Raw genomic sequence first — 18,021 nt, 5'->3', positions numbered from 1 at the left:
TCTGTCTCTCAAAATAAATAAACTTTAAAAAGGGGGGTAACTCCTGGGTGGCTCAGTCGGTTAGGCGTCCAACTTCGGCTCAGGTCACAATCTTGAAGTTTGTGAGTTGGAGCCCCACGTCGGGCTCTGTGCCGGCCGCTCAGAGCCTGGAACCTGCTTTAGATTCTGTGTCTCCCTCTGTCTGCCCTTCCGCTGCTCCTGGTCTCTTTCTCTCAAAAATAAATAAAACATTAAAAAAAAAATGTTTTCTAAAGAAATCAGGAATAAAGGCCAGCACTCGGAAGAAAAATCTGAGCTAGAATAAGGTTTGGTATTCATCAGAATGTTGAGGTCATGGACATGGACAAGGTTGCCCAGAGCAGTGGAGCCTAGAAAAGAACAAGGACAGCCTCCGGGTGTGGCTCTCGTGAAAGGAGTAGCTGGAGAGGTCAGATGTAGAGAGCCAGAGAAACGCTTCTGTCATATGGTTTTCTGTCTTCTCGGGGTAAAATGGAGTTTTCCATGTCTGCCCTGCTTATCTGAGCCTCAGTTTCTTTGTAAAAATGACCTCTTGCCTTCCGTGCACTGCTGTGGCAGGTGTCACATCCCTCATGTATCCTACAGTGCTCGGCATACTGACCCAGGGCACGCTGGTACATGGTGTGTGTCACATAAATGGGGTCCTCAGCATAGATTTTAAAGTCACATACACTTAGGATTTCATCCCAGTTCCTAAACTCCTTAAGCCACAGTGTTTGCACCTGCAAAAGGAAATGAGACCTCCCAGAATTGTTAAAGGGACTGAATGCGGTAACAGCCGTCAAGCTCTTCCCTTGTGGCTTGGTACCTGGCGTGTGGCCATTTGGGCGGCGGGGCCTTCCTGTAAGCAGCCCGTTCCCGTGTGTCCTTCATTGGCTTCAATTAATCAAATGATTTTGTATTTATATTTTATCTTCTTTTACAACTTAATGTTGATCTTTTTTTTCCACTCATTTTATCGCATGGACTGTTTTTGCATAAATCTGCAGTGTAAGCAGTCAATTCTTAAGTTTTTTAGTTACTAGCTTAAACAGTAAATACTTTTATTCCTATATATGTTCTAGGAAAGCGCTCTTCTTCCGAATAAGGAAGAGGTTGATCCTTTTTCTTTGCTCCAGTCTAGATCCCTGCTGTTCTTTATTTACTTAATTTGATGCTTGAAACTTAGTCATTCTTTCTTTTCTTAAAAATATTTCTATTAGTTATACAAATTACTTAATATTTACATGCTTCTCTGCTCCCAGAATGTTCTCCTTGTCTGTCCTTGAGCAGGTGGCATAGCTGACAGTAACTAACCCAAGACCAGTGGTTTTTGTTTCATAGGTTTTATTTCGATATCTCCAGACTTACATTTCATCCCCTTAAAAATTAAGAATGGGGCACTGGGTGGCTCAGTCAGTTAAGTGACCGACTCTTGCATTCAGCTTGGACCGTGATCCCTGGGTTGTGGGATTGAGCCCTGTGTTGGGCTTCGAGCTAAGCATGGAGCCTACTTAAGATTCTCTCTCTGTCTCTCTCTCTCTCTCTCTCTCTCTGTCTCTGCCCCTCCCCCTGGACCCCCTGCACGGGTTCTCCTTCTCTCTCAAAAATTTTTTCAAAATCAAGAATGTTTGATCTGATGTATTCTGTTTTGTTGCTTTGATTCTTTCTTTGTCGTCGTATTTCTTCCTCCTTTGTAAAAATGATTTCGGAAATACTTCTTGACCCGGGTGTGGTTTTGGTCTTCAGCTCCAGAAGGAAAGACGGTTTGATATCTGTATGTGAGAGCCTGCTAAATGTCGAGTCTTAGAGTGTTGGCTTTTTCAAAAAGCTTTGCAGTCTGTGTAAAGAAGTGCTTTTTCTTACACTACAACCCTCCAGTTCCTCACACTCTCACGTTCTCCCCTCCCGGGGCTGCTCCTTCCTGATCGGTGGCTCCTGCTGGCCTCTCTCCCAGAGGAGACTCGGAATCTTCTTTGTTGGCTTTGTTTTCCCCTTTACTTATTTTAAGAAGAGGGAGAGGAATGTTAATCATCCTATTCCCATTATTGATAGTTCACTGTGGTTTCCCTTTCTCACTTATAATAAAATTCATACCTGGCTGTCGGTGTTCAGCTAGGTGCCAGCCCACGTGTTATGTTTTGTTAGACCCTCACGATTTTGAAATCATCTTTTTCAACATCCGTGTAAACATTCAGAAAACTTCACGCACAAATTCAGACTTGTGGCGTCTCTTAGAAACAAGCAGGCCTGGCGGCACGGAGCTCCGGAGCAGTGCACACCCGGAGTGGGGTAGCTGCCTGCTGGTGCGCTCGCTGCCCTGCCCCGTGGTCCCCACCACCCCCACCCCTGCCCAGCCCCGGGTGGCAGCATTTGCCATTTGCGTTTGCACGTACTTGGGAGTGCGGGGCTTGTTCCGTTTCTCTTCTCCCTCCCCTCACACCTGTGCCCTCCCTTCCACTGGGGGAAAGAGATTTTCCTATGGTCCCTAACCAGAGAGATCTCGCTCTCTAGTCATGCTCCCATTTGGGGAAGGACCATGGGAGTTTGCCTGTAGCCAACCTCCCTCGCTTCTTCATCAACCCTGAGTTCATGTTGGCATTTGTGCTTCTGTGTTGTAGAAGAGAGGGGCTGTTGTCCCCTAGCAGTGGAACGGGGTAGAGATCATCTTTAAGGGGGAGGGATGTGATGGTAGTGTTCAGGCTCGCATCAGACCCGAGCTGAGGCTGGGGAAGGGAGCCGCCTGTGGGGAAGGCTTTGGCCAGCATTGACTGCTCACAACACTGTCTGAGATGGGGTCTCTGTTTATCACCATAGAGAGCTAGTAATAAGTTACTTGTGGAGCAGAGAAGAAAGGGCGAACCCAGGAGACTTTCTGTGTCAGAAGTCCCCAAGACCACTTTCAAGGTCATTGGTTTGCCAGAAGAATTGACAGAAGTCAGGAAAGCTGTATGACTCATGGTTATGCTTTATTACAGCAAAAGAATACAGACGGAAGTCAGCAAAGGAAAAAGGCGCATAGGGCAGAGTCCAGGAGAAGTTTCCTGTTGTCCTCTCCCAGTGAAGTTTCACGGACTTCATTCTCCAGCCACAATGTGTGAAACCACATACAAAGTATTGCCGACCAGAGAGGCTCACACAAGCCTTGGCATCCAGGGTCTTTATCGGGGGGTCAGTCACATAGGCATTAGCACCTGCGTGGTTGTGTTACGCGGTCTCCAACCCCCGCAGACCTCTCAGAGATCTGATAAAAATACTGTATGACCCAGGCCTCGGGCAGACAGAAGTAGATGTTCACCAGAAGTCACCTTGTTACCAGAAATTATCTGGCTTGGCTGAGGTGCAGGGTATGCAAAGGTACTCTTATCTGCAGGATATGCTGTGGGCTTGGAGGAGCCCAGGAGTGAGGGAGGGCCAGTCTCGTAGCTCTTTGTAACGTGTACTCTGGGCCTACTGTCCTAACTCTTTACTGCACACCTTCCGGAGTAAGAAAAGACAGATTCGTTAAGTGAGGTAGGGTGGAATGGCAAGGACATCTGACCAGGAAGTTGTGTGTGCGTCGCAGAAGGGTTGGACCAGGTTATCTGGGAAGCTTTATGGTCTTAAGATCCTACAACTAGAAGGCAGTTGATAAAATCTTTTCCCCTCATCAGCACCCAGCACGTTGTTCTGTGGTGGGGGTACATATATAGAATATTTATTTGTCTTGGGGTTGGGGGCAGTAGCTGAAGGATTCCAGAAGAAGGTTGTGATCTCTTAAACTGAGATACGAAAGATAACAGGAGTTAACCAAGCAGAGGTGATGAGAGGGGAACCCAGGGCTGATGGGTGGAGGCCTTATAAATGATTGAAGAGTTTGAGTATTCCCCCCCTCTGCAATGGAGACCTGTTGGAGAACGTTCAGCTGGGAAGTGGCATGTTTTGTGTTTGGGATTACTCTGGCTGCTTTGTGGAGACCTGGGGAGTGGAGATCAGCTGGGGCGAGGAGATCAGCTGGGAAACTTCTGTGCCTGATCCAGAGCTTAGCCAAACAGGAGACAGTGTAGCCTGACCCAGTGTAGTCATTACTCAAGAGCTATATGATCATTTCACAGTACATAAGAGCATCAAATTCTTACGTTGTGCACTTGAAACTAACACAGTGTTATACGTCAGCTATATCTCAGAATTTTTTGAAGACGAGATTAAACAAGTTACAAAGACCCCACTGAAACAAAAACGTAAGCCTTCCACATTTTCAGAAAAGAGAAAAACAGGTACCATATTTTTAGAGTTTTTAAGGAATCTATAAAGAAATCAGGGCTCCTGGGTGGTCAAGTCAGTTAAGCACCCGACGGTTGATTTCGGCTCAGGTCATGATCTCACAGTTCGTGATTTTGAGCCCCAAGTCTGGGCTTTGTGCCGACAGCATAGCGCTTGCTTGGGATTTTCTCCTCTCTCTCTCTGCCTGTCCCTGCTCTCATTCTCTCCTCCCTCTCCCTCCCTCTCTCTCTCTTTCTATCAAAATAAGTAAACTTAAAAAAAAAAAAAAAGAATCTGTGAAGAAATAAAAGGCATCATATAAAATAATATGAGAAACTAGAACCAAAATATATATAAAATTGATAAGCATAAATGAGCCAAAGTAATTTATCAAAATAAATTCAGATTGAATCATAAAGCAAAATCCAATTCTTTGCATACAAGGGACCCAAAACAAAATAATTCAGAAATCACTGCATTTGGGGGACCTGGGTGGCTCAGCCGGTTGAGCATCCAATTCTTGGTTTCAGCTGAGCTCATTATCCCAGGGTCATGGGATCAAGCCCCGAGTTGGACTGAGATTGGAGCCTATTTGGGATTCTCTCTCTCCCTCTTCCTTCTGCCCTGCCTTCACTCACTCAGCAGCATGCGCGTTCTATCAAAACTAAATTGTTGCAGTTGTGCAAAACAAAAAATTGTAGGAAGCAGAATTGATAGGACTTAGTGATTTAAGATAATGGCCAGGGGGGGGGGGGGTGCGGGCGGGGGTTGGGTGGCAGCCAGGAGAGCCTCTCTGCTTTCTAACCTAAGCAGGATCAAATCTGTCCCTCTGGTTAACACGTTTGTGACATTCGGTCCTCTCCACTGGATTTTTATCTTGAAACTTTATTTGACTAAACTTGGCTTAAAGGTCAGTTTGCTAGTTTGTGAACCTTGGACTGATGATTATCAGAAATGGAAGGTGAAATGGTCACATGGTAGAAAGAACATCGAACCCTGAATCAAACAGACCTGAATTCTAAGTTACATTTGCCACTCAGTGGCATATCACATTTGGAATTTTTCTTAAGCGTGGGAGTGGTAGTTGACACGATGGCAAAATGGCAAAATAGACACAGACCTGGGATTCGAGACCTAGCTCTGCTATTTATTAGTTGTTGGCAAGTAACTTAACCTTTACCTGCTAAATGGGAGTATAATAATACCTCCTATAGTGTTTGGAGAGTGAATAAGGCAACACCTCAGAAGCACTCAAGCACTAGGACAGGGTGAGACACTAGTGCCCAGGCGGTGTTGGCCTTCCTTATGGTCACCGCTCACACGCCCCACCTCTAAGACACAGCATTTCTTTTTTTTTTTTTTAATTTTTTTTTTTTCCAACGTTTTATTTATTTTTGGGACAGAGAGAGACAGAGCATGAACGGGGGAAGGGCAGAGAGAGAGGGAGACACAGAGTCGGAAACAGGCTCCAGGCTCTGAGCCATCAGCCCAGAGCCCGACACGGGGCTCGAACTCACGGACCGCGAGATCGTGACCTGGCTGAAGTCGGACGCTTAACCGACTGCGCCACCCAGGCGCCCCTAAGACACAGCATTTCTGTGGCATAAATCCAGCTCTGCTTGCTTCAACTACACCTGCCGCCTATACAATCTCACTTCCCATCTTCTGCACCTTCTCCCATGAAGTGATTAATAGAAGGTAATTAGGGGCCCCCGCATAGTTCAGTTAAGTGTCTGGCTTTGGCGCAGGTCATGATCTCACGGTCCATGGGTTCAAGCTCTGCGTCAGGCGCTCTGCTGTCAGCAAAAAATAGACAAGGTATATCTATTAAAAATAAACAGGGGCACTTGGTGGCTCAGTTGGTTAAGCGTCTGACTTTGGCTCAGGTCATGATCTCACGGTCCGTGAGTTCGAGCCCCACGTCAGGCTCTGCACTGACAGCTCAGAGCCTGGAGCCTGCTTCCAATTCTGTGTCTCCCTCTCTCTCTGCCCCTCCCCGACTCATGCTCTCTCAAAAAAATAAAGATTAAAAAAAAATTTTAATAAGGCAAAACAAAGATCAGTGTGGAGAATAAATCATCAGGAAACAAGTGACGATTTCTAAGTGAGCATAAATTGCCTTTTTGTGGGATTTCACACTCAATTTTGATAACAGGTAGCTTCACTAATGTGGTATAGTCACGAGGGGGTGTGTATAAGTAGAAATATAAACATCCTGGAAAAAAAAGGATATTTGTCTTCATTACATGCATAGCAGTCTCGATTCTCGGGTACACCTCTTTGGCACTCACAGTGTTCCCCACCGTCATTCTTCCTTTTCCACGGTTCTTTTCTTCTCTCCATCACTCCTCATCACCCCTTGCCCATCCTCCCCCCCCCACACACACACCTCCTGGACAGAGACTTCACTGTGCTCGTTCTCCATTTAGGCCAAGATGCCAGTGTTTTAACGATTTGAAAATAAGTGTGTACTCGTACCCGGGTCACTTGTTGATGGCTCTGGTCCTTATTATCCTTCCGGAAATAAAATTCATGATGATAATTTCCAGATCTTGGTACATGAGAGCATGGAAAGTGACTGAAGTCTGGGCGAGTGCAGAGCCTTGTTTTCGCCTTGCCTTTTCACATGGCCTGCACAACACAACTTGGAACCCGCAGACCCATGACGAGTTCTCTCTTGCTATTGGAGAAACCGCAAGAAATAAATTCACGCGTATATTTTGCCTCACGTTCACTGCCCTGTGTCTCCCTCTGTAGGTGCTATTTCAAGTGGTTTCAGGCTGGAAGAGTCTCCGTTTGTTCCCTATGACTTTATGAACAGCAGTACTTCTCCAGCCAGTCCTCCAGGTTCAATAGGAGACGGCTGGCCACGTGCCAAATCGCCTAACGGCTCTAGCAGTGTTAATTGGCCACCAGGTAAAGTGCTGCCAGCTTCCTCCGTGAGGGTTTCTTCCCAGTAAGGTTGCGTTATCTCTAGAGGTTGTAGGTTCTACTGTAGCCCAGTCCTGGGCCGAGGGTGGGGGGGACACGGATAGGACGCATGGAAAGCTGAGCATCAGGTCTTGGGCCAGCGAGTGGGTCTGGCCCGTTACCAGTGCCCCTGTGCTCCAGGAGGCGAGAGCGGAGTCAGTCCCGCAGGCCAGCGTGAAGAGTAACACAAAACCTCCGTTCGTTGTTCCTCTTCGCCGTGTTGGGGGACCAACTTGACCGTGTTTTCTGTGGGCTGAAGAGTCACCAGAAATGTACTTACGGCCGCATTTTCTGTTGCGTTGCTATGGCTTGTGATTTAATAAAGCGCTTTAAAATGTTAGTGTTTAAAAATATGCAAGTGCAGAGAAATTATTTCACTAGCAAAAATGTGCAAATTATTCATAAGTAGCAGCTTATGTTACACTAATTCTGGTAACTGAATCGGGAGAATTGCGTGGACTTTAGGAATAAAAGTTTTGGATATTTAATAACGGATTTTTAAGTGACAAATAAGCCTGAACTAATTTTAAGTATTTCCTTCCCAGAATTTCGCCCTGGTGAACCATGGAAAGGTTATCCAAACATCGACCCTGAAACTGACCCTTACGTCACTCCTGGCAGTGTCATAAACAATCTTTCAATTAATACTGTGCGGGAAGTTGACCACCTCAGGGACAGGAACAGTGGTACGTAGGCGGCACAAGTCAGAATTTCTGAATGATGCTGGATGATAGGGTTTAAGAATGGTTCAAAGCAGATGTGAAACTTACAGCACAGCACCTGACATCCAAGGGAATAGTGAACATAAAAAGAGAATTCACCATTTTCCCAGAGGTGACTCTTTGCCACTTTAGAAACGATGGGGACTTATTAGCACCTGATATGGTAAACAAACATATTCACTGCATCAGTTAACACAAAGCTCCAGTGAACGTTTGCTCTCCAGTAATTGTAGTAACAATTAAAAGGTGTTTATCTGCTTTATATGTGGCTTCAGTGTTGACATGGTTAAGAAACGGGTGCTTCTTTTTGTAAAAGATTTTCTGTCGTTGTTTATGTACTCTGGGTGTTAAAGGACTTCGTGGGAAGAAGCAGTTGAGCTTTCCTTGTTTTTCCGAAAGTGAAAATTAAGGCCAAGTTAAGGGTCCCGCTCAGACACACGTTTTAGTGGGGTATCAGAGGAAATCGTCCCGCCACCTGCCATATGGCTATTCTTCAGCCCAGTTGCAGGGTTCTGTGCACACTTCCGGAGAAGGATGAATGAGATGGAAGCATTTTCCGTTTCTGAAACCTGTATCCTCCTATTCTGCTAGCCAGCTTATAATAAAATGTAAAGCAGTCAGCATTTTACCGTAAATGCATCATTCGTGAACAGGTGTTGGCCATATCACAGTGGTAAGGACGGCATCCTCCTCGTTGTAAAATGGCTGAATTTAGGCCACTGTGTAGGAGTAGTGGACATACCCACTGCTCTCCCAGAGGAAAGCGGGACAGAGCCAAGTGTAGAGCCTCACAGCTTCTTAACGGAAGCATCTGGTGGCTTGCAGAAACGGGCTTCTTTCTGTACAAGATAGCCAGAAGAGGAGTTTGGATTCGATGTTAGAAGAACACACCATTGAAGGTTTTGAGCCCCAGACTTGGGGTCGCAGGTGGGCGGGCGGGCTGGCTGCAGCGAGCAGGGGGACCAGAGTGGGAAGCCAGGACAGAGCTGTCACGGTCCAGCCCAGAGTAGCGAGTGGTGCTGGGCAGGGGGCGTGTACCAAGAAGTCCCTGGAGCTGAGACGGGGCTTGGGGGGCGGGAGGATCGAGCCCTCCTGGAGCGGGGACTGGGCCTAGGAGGCCCGCTGTCCCCGAGCGTGTCACAGATAATGACACGGACAGTGCTGAGAATCAGGCGGAAGAGGGGAGCCACGTCCCCGAGCCGCAGCAGGATGATGAGCGGACAGGAAGGTGCGGTCGTGGGCACAGGCAGTGGCCCCAGACCCCAGCGTCCGCTTTCCTTTCTTGGGCCGTGCTGTCGCGTTGCAGCCTCACCGGGTGCTTCTGCTGCTTCTCAGGCACCACGTACGTCCCTTGCTCTGGGGATGACTAATTGGGCTCTTCCCCCACGTAGGGTCATCCTCATCCTTGAACACCACGCTGCCTTCAACTAGTGCCTGGTCATCCATTCGTGCCTCCAACTACAACGTTCCCCTCAGCAGTACAGCACAAAGCACTTCAGGTGGGCTCGTCCGGGCTTGCCGAGGCCCCGTCAGAGCGGGTGGGGGGGGTCCTCTCCTTTTTGTCTAAAGGCTTTTCGGGGAGGGAGGAGAGTATATTTCTGAGCCTGGGAAAGTACTTGTAACCCCACTGATCCCTTTTTCAAATGGACCGTACCCAGCAATCTTTTCCGAAAACAGCCTGCTGTCACTCCTGTCTGAGAGCCAGCTTAGTTAGTGCGCTTTCTCTCAAAGCGCTTCTCCAATGAAGAAGCTTTTAGTTTTGTAATTCCTAATCCTTCACAGACTGGTAATTTTATGAAGTGTAGTAAATCTGAACTTGGAGTTGCTGGAAAAGTGCAAGTTGTGGCAATGTCACGTTGCTGTCGGTTTACAGACACTCACTCTGAATTTCTGTACTCGGCTGTCACACACCAGTAGGAAACTGTTGTGACCAGTCTTCTGACCACACTCAAAGTCACGCTGACTTACAGGACGTGCACGTTATGAATCAAAGAAAAATGGTGGACAGTGACAGAAGTTATAAAATTCTCCATCCTCTTGCACCCCCGCCCCCCCCCCCCATGGTTTTTTAGCATTATTTTGAAATAGTTTACCGTGTGCCTGATCCCGCACACCCCGATTGCCACGAGGCTGCATGCTTCAGGAAGTGAGCTTGCTGGCTTTTTTTTTTCCCCCCTTTCTTTTTTAAGCCACACAGGCCTAGGTTTGAATCCTGGCTGTGTGCGGGACCCATAGGCAAGTTGCTTAACCTCTGTGCTCCTCGGTAGGATGTGTGTCGGGACTAGAGAGAGAGCACACACCAAGTGCCCAGCAGCTGGGCGCTTAGCGCACGCAGGCCCCCAGTGAGCGTCTGCGGTGGAGACCCCCTGAGGAGACCGCCTGACTACTATTGTGGTCCTTTTTCCTGTGTGTAAACCAGAGAGTTCTAAAATCTATGTAATGATCCATGTGGCGGTCTCGAGTGGCTCAGTTATGGTCATGAAGGGAATGTGCTCCCAGTTGCTATTTTAGTGCAATTCAGAGTGTTTTTAGCTTTGTTTCAGTTTCAATTACAGTACAGTTATGTACACTGGGCTAAGAATTTTACAAGTCTTGAAATTATTAAGAATATCAGATGAATGGTCTGAGTTGGTTTGAGTCAAGGGAGCAGTTTCATTTTGGTTTTTGTGGTTTTTGGGCTGTTTAGTTTGATTTGGGGATTTTTGACAGTCTTTTGATTGGTTTGCTTTTCGTGGGCGAATGGGTGCTATCATTATTTAAATTTTCTAAAAGTATTATCTTCCCCCCTCTCTGCTGTGTTTTCTCCCTGTGAGTAGCCAGAAATAGTGATTCCAAATTGACATGGTCTCCTGGTTCAGTTACAAACACCTCTCTGGCTCATGAGCTGTGGAAGGTCCCTTTACCACCTAAAAACATCACTGCTCCGTCCCGCCCACCTCCGGGACTGACTGGTCAGAAGCCACCCTTGTCTACGTGGGATAACTCTCCCCTTCGTGTAGGTGGAGGATGGGGAAATTCTGACGCCAGGTATACCCCAGGTAAGATGGAGGAGATGTGCAGGGTGGTCTCGTGTGCTTTATTTGCTGAACAAGAACCAGCACGAACAGTTGAGTTTAACAGAGACCGAAGTAGCATATGTTGCGTTACCCTCCGTGGAGCAGGATTAGACCTTAAATAAACACACGGTTCTCCGTCATCGCCATCTTCCGCAACTTCCATGTCTTTGTCACTCTTAAATTTTACTTTAAGTTGTGTCTGGTTTACTTAGGAACACTTATACCCAAACACACACAACAGTCAGTGGCACGGTTCATGAAACGGGCCTCTCTTTGAGAGGTTCCTCGGGAACGCATCTGAAGCCGTACGACAGCTTCCGGGTCACAGCAGCCCGCAGAGGATCGCCGTGTCACAAAGACACGTAGAGGCTGGGCAAGATGGAAGCAGCCCGCCTGGCTTTGCAAACTGGGCCCTGTTCAGGGAAGCCTGGCCTGTGTTCCAGATGATGCTGACCTTTGCTGTTTCAGCAGGGGCACACGAGGGTGAAAGGCGGTGCTGACTTAACCCCATGGGGCCAGCAGGCACAGGGCAGCCTGTCCCAGGACACCGCCACACACGCCTCCCCTCCTCCCTTCCCCTAGCACAGGATTTGGACGGGCGTTGTGTCCCCGCCCTGACACACACACTCACACAGCCACAGATTTAACTCAGAGCTGTGTACTGATTCTACCAGTAAATACAGTTCCAGTCTTCATTCTCCCCCAGGCCCAGAACTGTAGCAGCCTTCCCATCTCTAGGCTGAAAAGAGAGTAAAACCTCCCAGTGATTTCTGATCTTTACACCCGTGACTGGCTGAAAGAAAGCTTGGCAGTGTTTCACTTGGAGGGACATTGGGGAGGGGGTGGAGTTTTAATTACATGAGAAGAACACTTGAATGTGTTCCAAGCTGCTAAATGCCAATGAATGTCATTGGTGTCGGGTGTGTGAGTGGATCTTTCAGGCCCCAGGCATGGCTGGGCGTGGCCAAGTGGCTGGTGGCAGTACCCAGGGAGGGGAGATGGTGAAAGTGGCCCGGGACCCCCACCCCCACCCCGCTTAAGAGGGTGGGTGCAGTTGAGGGTGAATAAGCCACGCAGAGCAGAGGGAATAGCATGTGCCCGGGGCGCAAGTGCTCCTGGGCGGAGTCACTAGAGATGCAGGGGGAGAAAGGAGCAGGCAGGAGCTCTGTCCCGCAGCATCTTCCCGAGCCATACTGCAGACTTTGTGAGGCACCCTGGATACCCGTAGGGATGACTTGAGCATGTCTTAGTTCTGGGAGCGGGTGCCCTGGGGCTGAGCCGGAAGGCCAGGCTCGGGGCTCCTGGCCCCCCAGGCAGAAGCAGGAACGTCTGGGCCATTGCAAGCTTTCTCTTTGTAACTGAAGTGCACCTGACACACAGCCCTGCAGTGGCTTCTGGTGCAGGATGTATGATGCAGCAATCCTGCACGTCACTGCTCGCCACCGGTGTGGCGACCATCTGTCCCCATACACTGTTCCGGTGCCGCTGACCGTGTCCCCGATGCTGTGCCTTTCCTTCCTGTGCCTTATTCATTGCACAGCTGGAAGCCTATGCCTACCCCCCCCCCCCCCGCCCGCCAAGTTGCCCACCTCCGCCCCTTGCCACGGCAGCCAGCGGTTTGTTCTCTGTACGTATAGGTCTGGTTCTGCCTTGTGTGTTTGTTCTTTAAATTCTTCATATGGGTGAAATCATATGTGTTTGTCTTTCTCTGTCCGGTTTGTCTTTCTCTGTCCGATGTATTTCGCTAAGCATCGTACTCTCTAGCTCCATCCATGTTGTTGCCATCCATACGCGACAGCATCTCTTCCTTTTTTGTGGCTAAGTAATATTCCGTTGTGTGTATAACCACCTCTTCCTTATCTTCCTTATCCACCATCTGTCGATGGATACCGATTGCAAGCTTTTAAGTCCCCTTAGAGCTTCACGCTCCGTACGACAGGCATGCAGAGTCATGGAAGGATACCCGAGGTCGTCCCAAACCGAGGCCTTTCCCAGAGAGCACCTTTTGAGGTAGTTTTAGCTTTACAGTTGAAAAGGTCGCAAAGGGATCTGGCCTGTTGTGCCTCACCCGCCTGCCAAGTGATGAGCTGGGGGCTGTCTGAGTTCACTCTCCCCAGAGGCAGAGCCACGTGTCCCAGGAAGTCAGGCCCAGTCAGAGCTGGGGTGAGCTGGCATTCTGAGCCTAGGGGGAGAGCGCCCCGTGTACGAGTGCAGGTAAGAGGGAAGTGATAGCGCCACGGGCCCAGGTGATGCTCCTGAATAGCTGTCGTTTGACTGGGAAGTGTGTGTCCTAAAAGACATTCAGGCCACAGCCTTGGAAAACTGACTCGCCCTTTTTTGTCCTTAGGTTCCAGCTGGGGTGAGAGCAGCTCAGGGAGAATAACAAATTGGCTTGTTCTAAAGAACCTTACACCTCAGGTAAGAGTTCCAGGCGTCCTGGCTGCTGGGCACACGCCAGCCGGCACAGGAGCAAAGGGGTCCAGTCTGCTTTGAGAGGAGGTTCTGCCCAGGCCCGCTAAGTGGGACAAAGCAGATGTCAAGGCCGGGCAGAGGACACAACAGGGCACGATCTTCAGATGCCTCAGGCAGGCTATGGTCCGACCTGGGTTTTTTTTTTACCCTGTGAAATGTACCCAGGAGCCAACCGAAGTACAGGTTCCTCGGGGTCTGCATTTCGTAAGGGCATTTGAAGCAGTTTGGAGCAGGTGGTCCTGGTCCTTCCTGCACTCGAGAAACCCTGGTCCACCCTCTCAGACTAGAACATTTCCTTAGTCCCCGGACCACCCTCCTCTGGAGGCCGGATGTTAAGAGCCCACCCCCTCCTCTCCCAGGGAGCAGTGCCTTGATGAATCCTGTCCTCAGGGCAGGGAAGAGAGAAGACACGAAGCCACAGCAGGGGCATATGGCTAACTAAGGAAGTGGGGATCTGGGGAGTGTCCAGGAGTCTAGAGGCCACAGAGGTACGGCTCTGGGACCAGTGGAGGTGGGGAGGGGGGCACTGTACCCCATCACAGCAGTGAGCCCCAGTGACCAGTGGCAGCAGGAGAGAGAGCAGCGGCGTCCCAGCCGGGGACAGCCTCCCTAGATGGTCCCCGTGGCGCTGGTCTGACGGGCGGCCCCCCACACTGTCTCCTAGATCGATGGCTCAACTCTGCGTACTCTGTGCATGCAGCACGGCCCACTGATAACATTCCACCTGAACCTCCCACATGGAAATGCTCTGGTCCGTTACAGCTCAAAAGAAGAGGTAGTGAAGGCACAGAAGTCTCTGCACATGTAAGTTCCGGCTGGTGCGGGACGCCCCGCACGATGCAAGAGTTTGGGGTTCCCTGTGTGCGAGGGCACAGCCGATGACACTGTGCGGCGTCTCCGGGCCCGCGTGCGGGGCCCCGCGGTGAGAGCGCCTCACAGGGCGGCAGCCTCACCGTGTCTCAGGCTCCCGGGTCAGTACTCGGAGGTGAAGCGTCTTCCGCCACAGTGGCCCCCAGACCTCTTCAGTCGCCTGTAGGAGACCGGAGCCTTGGTCTTGGTGGCACAGCCACACTCCCGGGGCAGCTTTCGCCCAGGCAGCCGGCCTGTCGCCGCCTCCCCGCCTCCCCTGACCCTTGGAGCAGAGGCTGAGTTCTCCCCCCACTTGGGGTCAGACCCCTCGACATCCTGAGTTTTCACCACGCCCCGTGTCTCTTCCCTCCAGGTGTGTATTGGGGAACACTACTATTCTTGCTGAGTTTGCCAGTGAAGAGGAGATCAGCCGTTTCTTTGCACAAAGTCAGTCTCTGACCCCTTCTCCCGGCTGGCAGTCTCTCGGGTCCAGCCAGAGCCGGCTGGGCTCCCTCGACTGTTCGCACTCGTTCTCCAGCCGGACCGATCTCAATCACTGGAATGGTGCTGGGCTGTCGGGAACGAGCTGTGGAGACCTTCACGGCACTTCACTCTGGGGGGCCCCCCATTATTCCACAAGCCTGTGGGGGCCTCCCAGCAGCAGCGACCCCCGGGGAATGAGCAGCCCGTCCCCCATTAATGCTTTTCTTTCTGTTGACCACCTGGGTGGGGGTGGAGAGTCCATGTAGCGCGTAGACGCAGACTCACGAACTGTGACCTCAAGACGCGAAAGAAAGGAGCACTAAGTTGGGCTCGCCGCCTGCAGCCAGGGGCCACCTGTGGGAACAGCTATTCTCTGCACATTTTCCACTTTGTTTTCCCTGAAACATATCAGTTTGAATACTTGAATCATGCAGGCCAATATTATAATGTGAAAAGGTATCTATTTACACTCCCAAATAGCGCCATACATGCTAAACCGTATAGAATGAGCTCACGTGTATAGTCATCATGTTTAGCCTTTGGGTTTGGTTTCTTTTTGTTTTTTGCCTTCCTTGTTTCCCTCCCCGTCCCTTACCCCATTTTCGTTTTCCTCCCCCCCTTTTCTTTTTTTTCTTTTCCTTTTTTTTTTTTTTTTTTTTTTTTTTTTTTGGCAAAACCATTTTTTTGGGCTGATAATGTATGAGCTTTTAACTTTGCACTGAATGATGTTCTCTCCGTCTCATCGGCAATATGGGGGGGCAGCTGTTCCAGTGTAAATGTTTACTCAAGGATGTTCTTAAAAGGTGTGCGCTCTCTACTATGCCTTGATGTTTGCCTACCTTATTGTGGTGTTGTGGAGTTTAAAACATCGAGTTCTGATGCTGACTTAGGACTATAAATGAAAGTATTGCACCAGTGTTTTCATGTTCTAAAACTAAAGAATTTCGCTCTGCAGTTTGAAAAACTGTGGCCACAGCTGTGACTTGCAGCCCCCCCTGCCACCCAGGACGGGCCCTGCACTTTGAATAGGCTTTCCATTTTGTTTTGAAGGTTCCCACGTTGAACCTTCTTGTTTACAGATTTTTTTGTTTGTTTTTTGAGAAAAAAAAAATGTTTACTCTTCCATCATTTAAAAAAAATGTAAAAGACAAAAAAAAAAAAAAATGGAGGATGATTTACAAGATGCTTTCTATCTCTGGGAAAAAGGAGCAGCATTTGGCCATGTTCTTTTGTTTTTCTATTCCTGTCCTAAATCGAAGAGCATGGTTCTCAGGAAAACCAGTTCCCCAGTTAGGAAAAAATAAAAAAATTAAAAATTAAAAAAAAAAAAAAAAAAAAAAAAAACCTCCTTGTAGTTTCTTATAGGAAAAAAAGAAAACCCCGACTTTTAGCACTGATACTACACATTGCTCTGTTCAAGAATTTTCTCTGCCAAAAATAAAAAAAAAAAAAAAGAAGAAAAAACAAAAAAAACGCTTGAAGCTGGAGTCGACATTCTGCTTTCAGATGCTGTCTTTTTATTAGTGAGTGATGATGGTTTGCTAATAATCAATAGGTGATAATAATTTTTGTAATCCCATCAAGTGGCTCTCTGTTTCTGCTCTCTTGTGACTGTGTTAATGTTGAACTGTTGTACCTTAAAGCCGAAATCAGTAACTATGCATACTGTAGCCAAGGTATTGGGCTCACAGAATTGTTCGTTGTATAAAGATTTTAAATGTTGTTGCAAACTAACGAGTTACACCGTTTTTAAACTTCCTTTCTCTCCTCGCCCCCCCCCCTTTTTTTGCCCACAAATGGTATTATAATGCTTGCTTAGTCAAAGAAGACGGGCCAAACGAGGGTAAACATTTTAACAGCGCAGAATTTGCCATCATTTCATTGCCTTGATGCTAACTGTTTGTGTCCTAAGATGCAAAAGAAGTCAGTGGCTTTTAACTGTTTACAAATAGAATGTGATTGTAAAATGTACAGTTTGGTTGTGTTTGAATTATGAAATCCCTCCCAATATAATAAACCATGACTTTTTGGCTGCTCAACATTAATTGTCTCTTTTTTGTGGATTTATTTGTACGCTCTTTTTTTACAATGAACGTTTCAACGTTGCTGTGTATGAGGGTCCTCATAGAGCAACCGAGTAAAAATCTAAGCAAATATTTGAACATTCTATCCGAACTTCTCCACAATTTCACCCTGAAATAATGTGAGAACAATGGGAAACTGTAGCTTGCTCCTCCCTACCCTCTTTGAGCATCTTTGGGATCTGGTTGCTCAAAGCTCTTCTGTGACTTCATCTTCCCCACCATTTGTGCCCACCTCAAGCCTCAGCAAGAGACCGTTTGGAACATGAAGCTTAATGACTTGACAGTGTTCTAGTGTCAAACTCATACCTCTGTTACAAAACGAGAAACGCCACAACCTGGACTGGCCTTTTTCTCCCCCCTTCACGGCCCTCTGTCCCGGCCGCGGGAGCTCGGGGGCAAACCTGCGCGTGTATTTCCGTGGAGGACTCCAAATCGCGCTCCAGCTTGCCGGGTGTGAGCTGCCACTGGACACCTTCCTATGAGCGAATGTTCAGTGCATTCAGTGTATATTGACTTCCATACTGGTTTTTCCAAAAACCAAAGGTAGCTTTGAAAAACCACGTTTGGAAATGTTTGGAACGTTAAGCTGATTGACCTTTTGGGGCTCTGAGTAGTATCTATAATTGAATTCATAACTGCGTTAATTGTATTGTTAAAGTGTTTGGGAGTTTTTTGCGCTTGTTATGTGGAAAATAAAGTGTTTGATTTAAAAAATGAAAAAGTGGTCTTGATTTTTGGCCCGTCCTTCCGTTACTACAACTCCCGTTTCCCGAGCGACCGTGTTCCTCAGTCTTCCCTAACCCTTCGCAGGCACTCGGGCCTCAGTCCGGGCCCGACCTCGACGTGTCCCCGGGCCCCGGGCTGGCCCCAGGGCCTCGAGTCGCCGCCTGCCTGCGGGAGGCGGCCTAAACGCTTTACCCTTCCCGGTCGTGCGTTCCTAAGGACCGCTCGCCACAGTCGCGTGGCTCCCGTGCCCCTGGACGCGTGCCGGGCCCTGGATGTCCTGAGCTGCTCTGCTTTGCTGCTTTGGTGCTGCTGTCCCCAAGCGGGCCTGCCCAACGACTCCCACCCTACCTACCCTCGAGGACGGCCCTCGCTGAGCTCGCCTCACCTCCGCCCCTCCCCCTGCCATTGCCGCTTGCTACA

At 48.8% G+C, this 18,021-nt stretch overlaps 1 protein-coding gene across 18 annotated transcripts in view; it reads left to right on the top strand.

Moving 5' to 3' along the window:
- Positions 1 to 16,830, top strand: part of TNRC6A (trinucleotide repeat containing adaptor 6A) — a 100,325-nt gene extending 83,495 nt beyond the window's left edge. For 17 of the 18 annotated variants that reach the window (XM_045460949.1, XM_045460951.1, XM_045460952.1 and 14 more), the window contains 7 exons: positions 6,997 to 7,155; positions 7,755 to 7,895; positions 9,323 to 9,430; positions 10,748 to 10,969; positions 13,335 to 13,405; positions 14,124 to 14,263; positions 14,682 to 16,830. In XM_045460949.1, the coding sequence (XP_045316905.1) occupies positions 6,997 to 7,155; positions 7,755 to 7,895; positions 9,323 to 9,430; positions 10,748 to 10,969; positions 13,335 to 13,405; positions 14,124 to 14,263; positions 14,682 to 15,057 (1,217 nt within the window). In that variant the 3' untranslated portion in view covers positions 15,058 to 16,830. Of the gene's footprint in view, positions 1 to 6,996; positions 7,156 to 7,754; positions 7,896 to 9,322; positions 9,431 to 10,747; positions 10,970 to 13,334; positions 13,406 to 13,818; positions 13,948 to 14,123; positions 14,264 to 14,681 lie in introns of those variants that run through there. The other variant, XR_006708213.1, reaches the window with a different exon arrangement.
- The last annotated feature ends 1,191 nt before the right edge of the window (positions 16,831 to 18,021 follow it).

The sequence above is a fragment of the Leopardus geoffroyi genome, chromosome E3, assembly GCF_018350155.1.
Source record: "Leopardus geoffroyi isolate Oge1 chromosome E3, O.geoffroyi_Oge1_pat1.0, whole genome shotgun sequence".
Classification (NCBI taxonomy): domain Eukaryota; kingdom Metazoa; phylum Chordata; class Mammalia; order Carnivora; family Felidae; genus Leopardus; species Leopardus geoffroyi.
The sequence above is the reverse complement of the archived record's forward strand: the minus strand, read 5'-3'. Positions and strand labels throughout refer to the sequence as shown.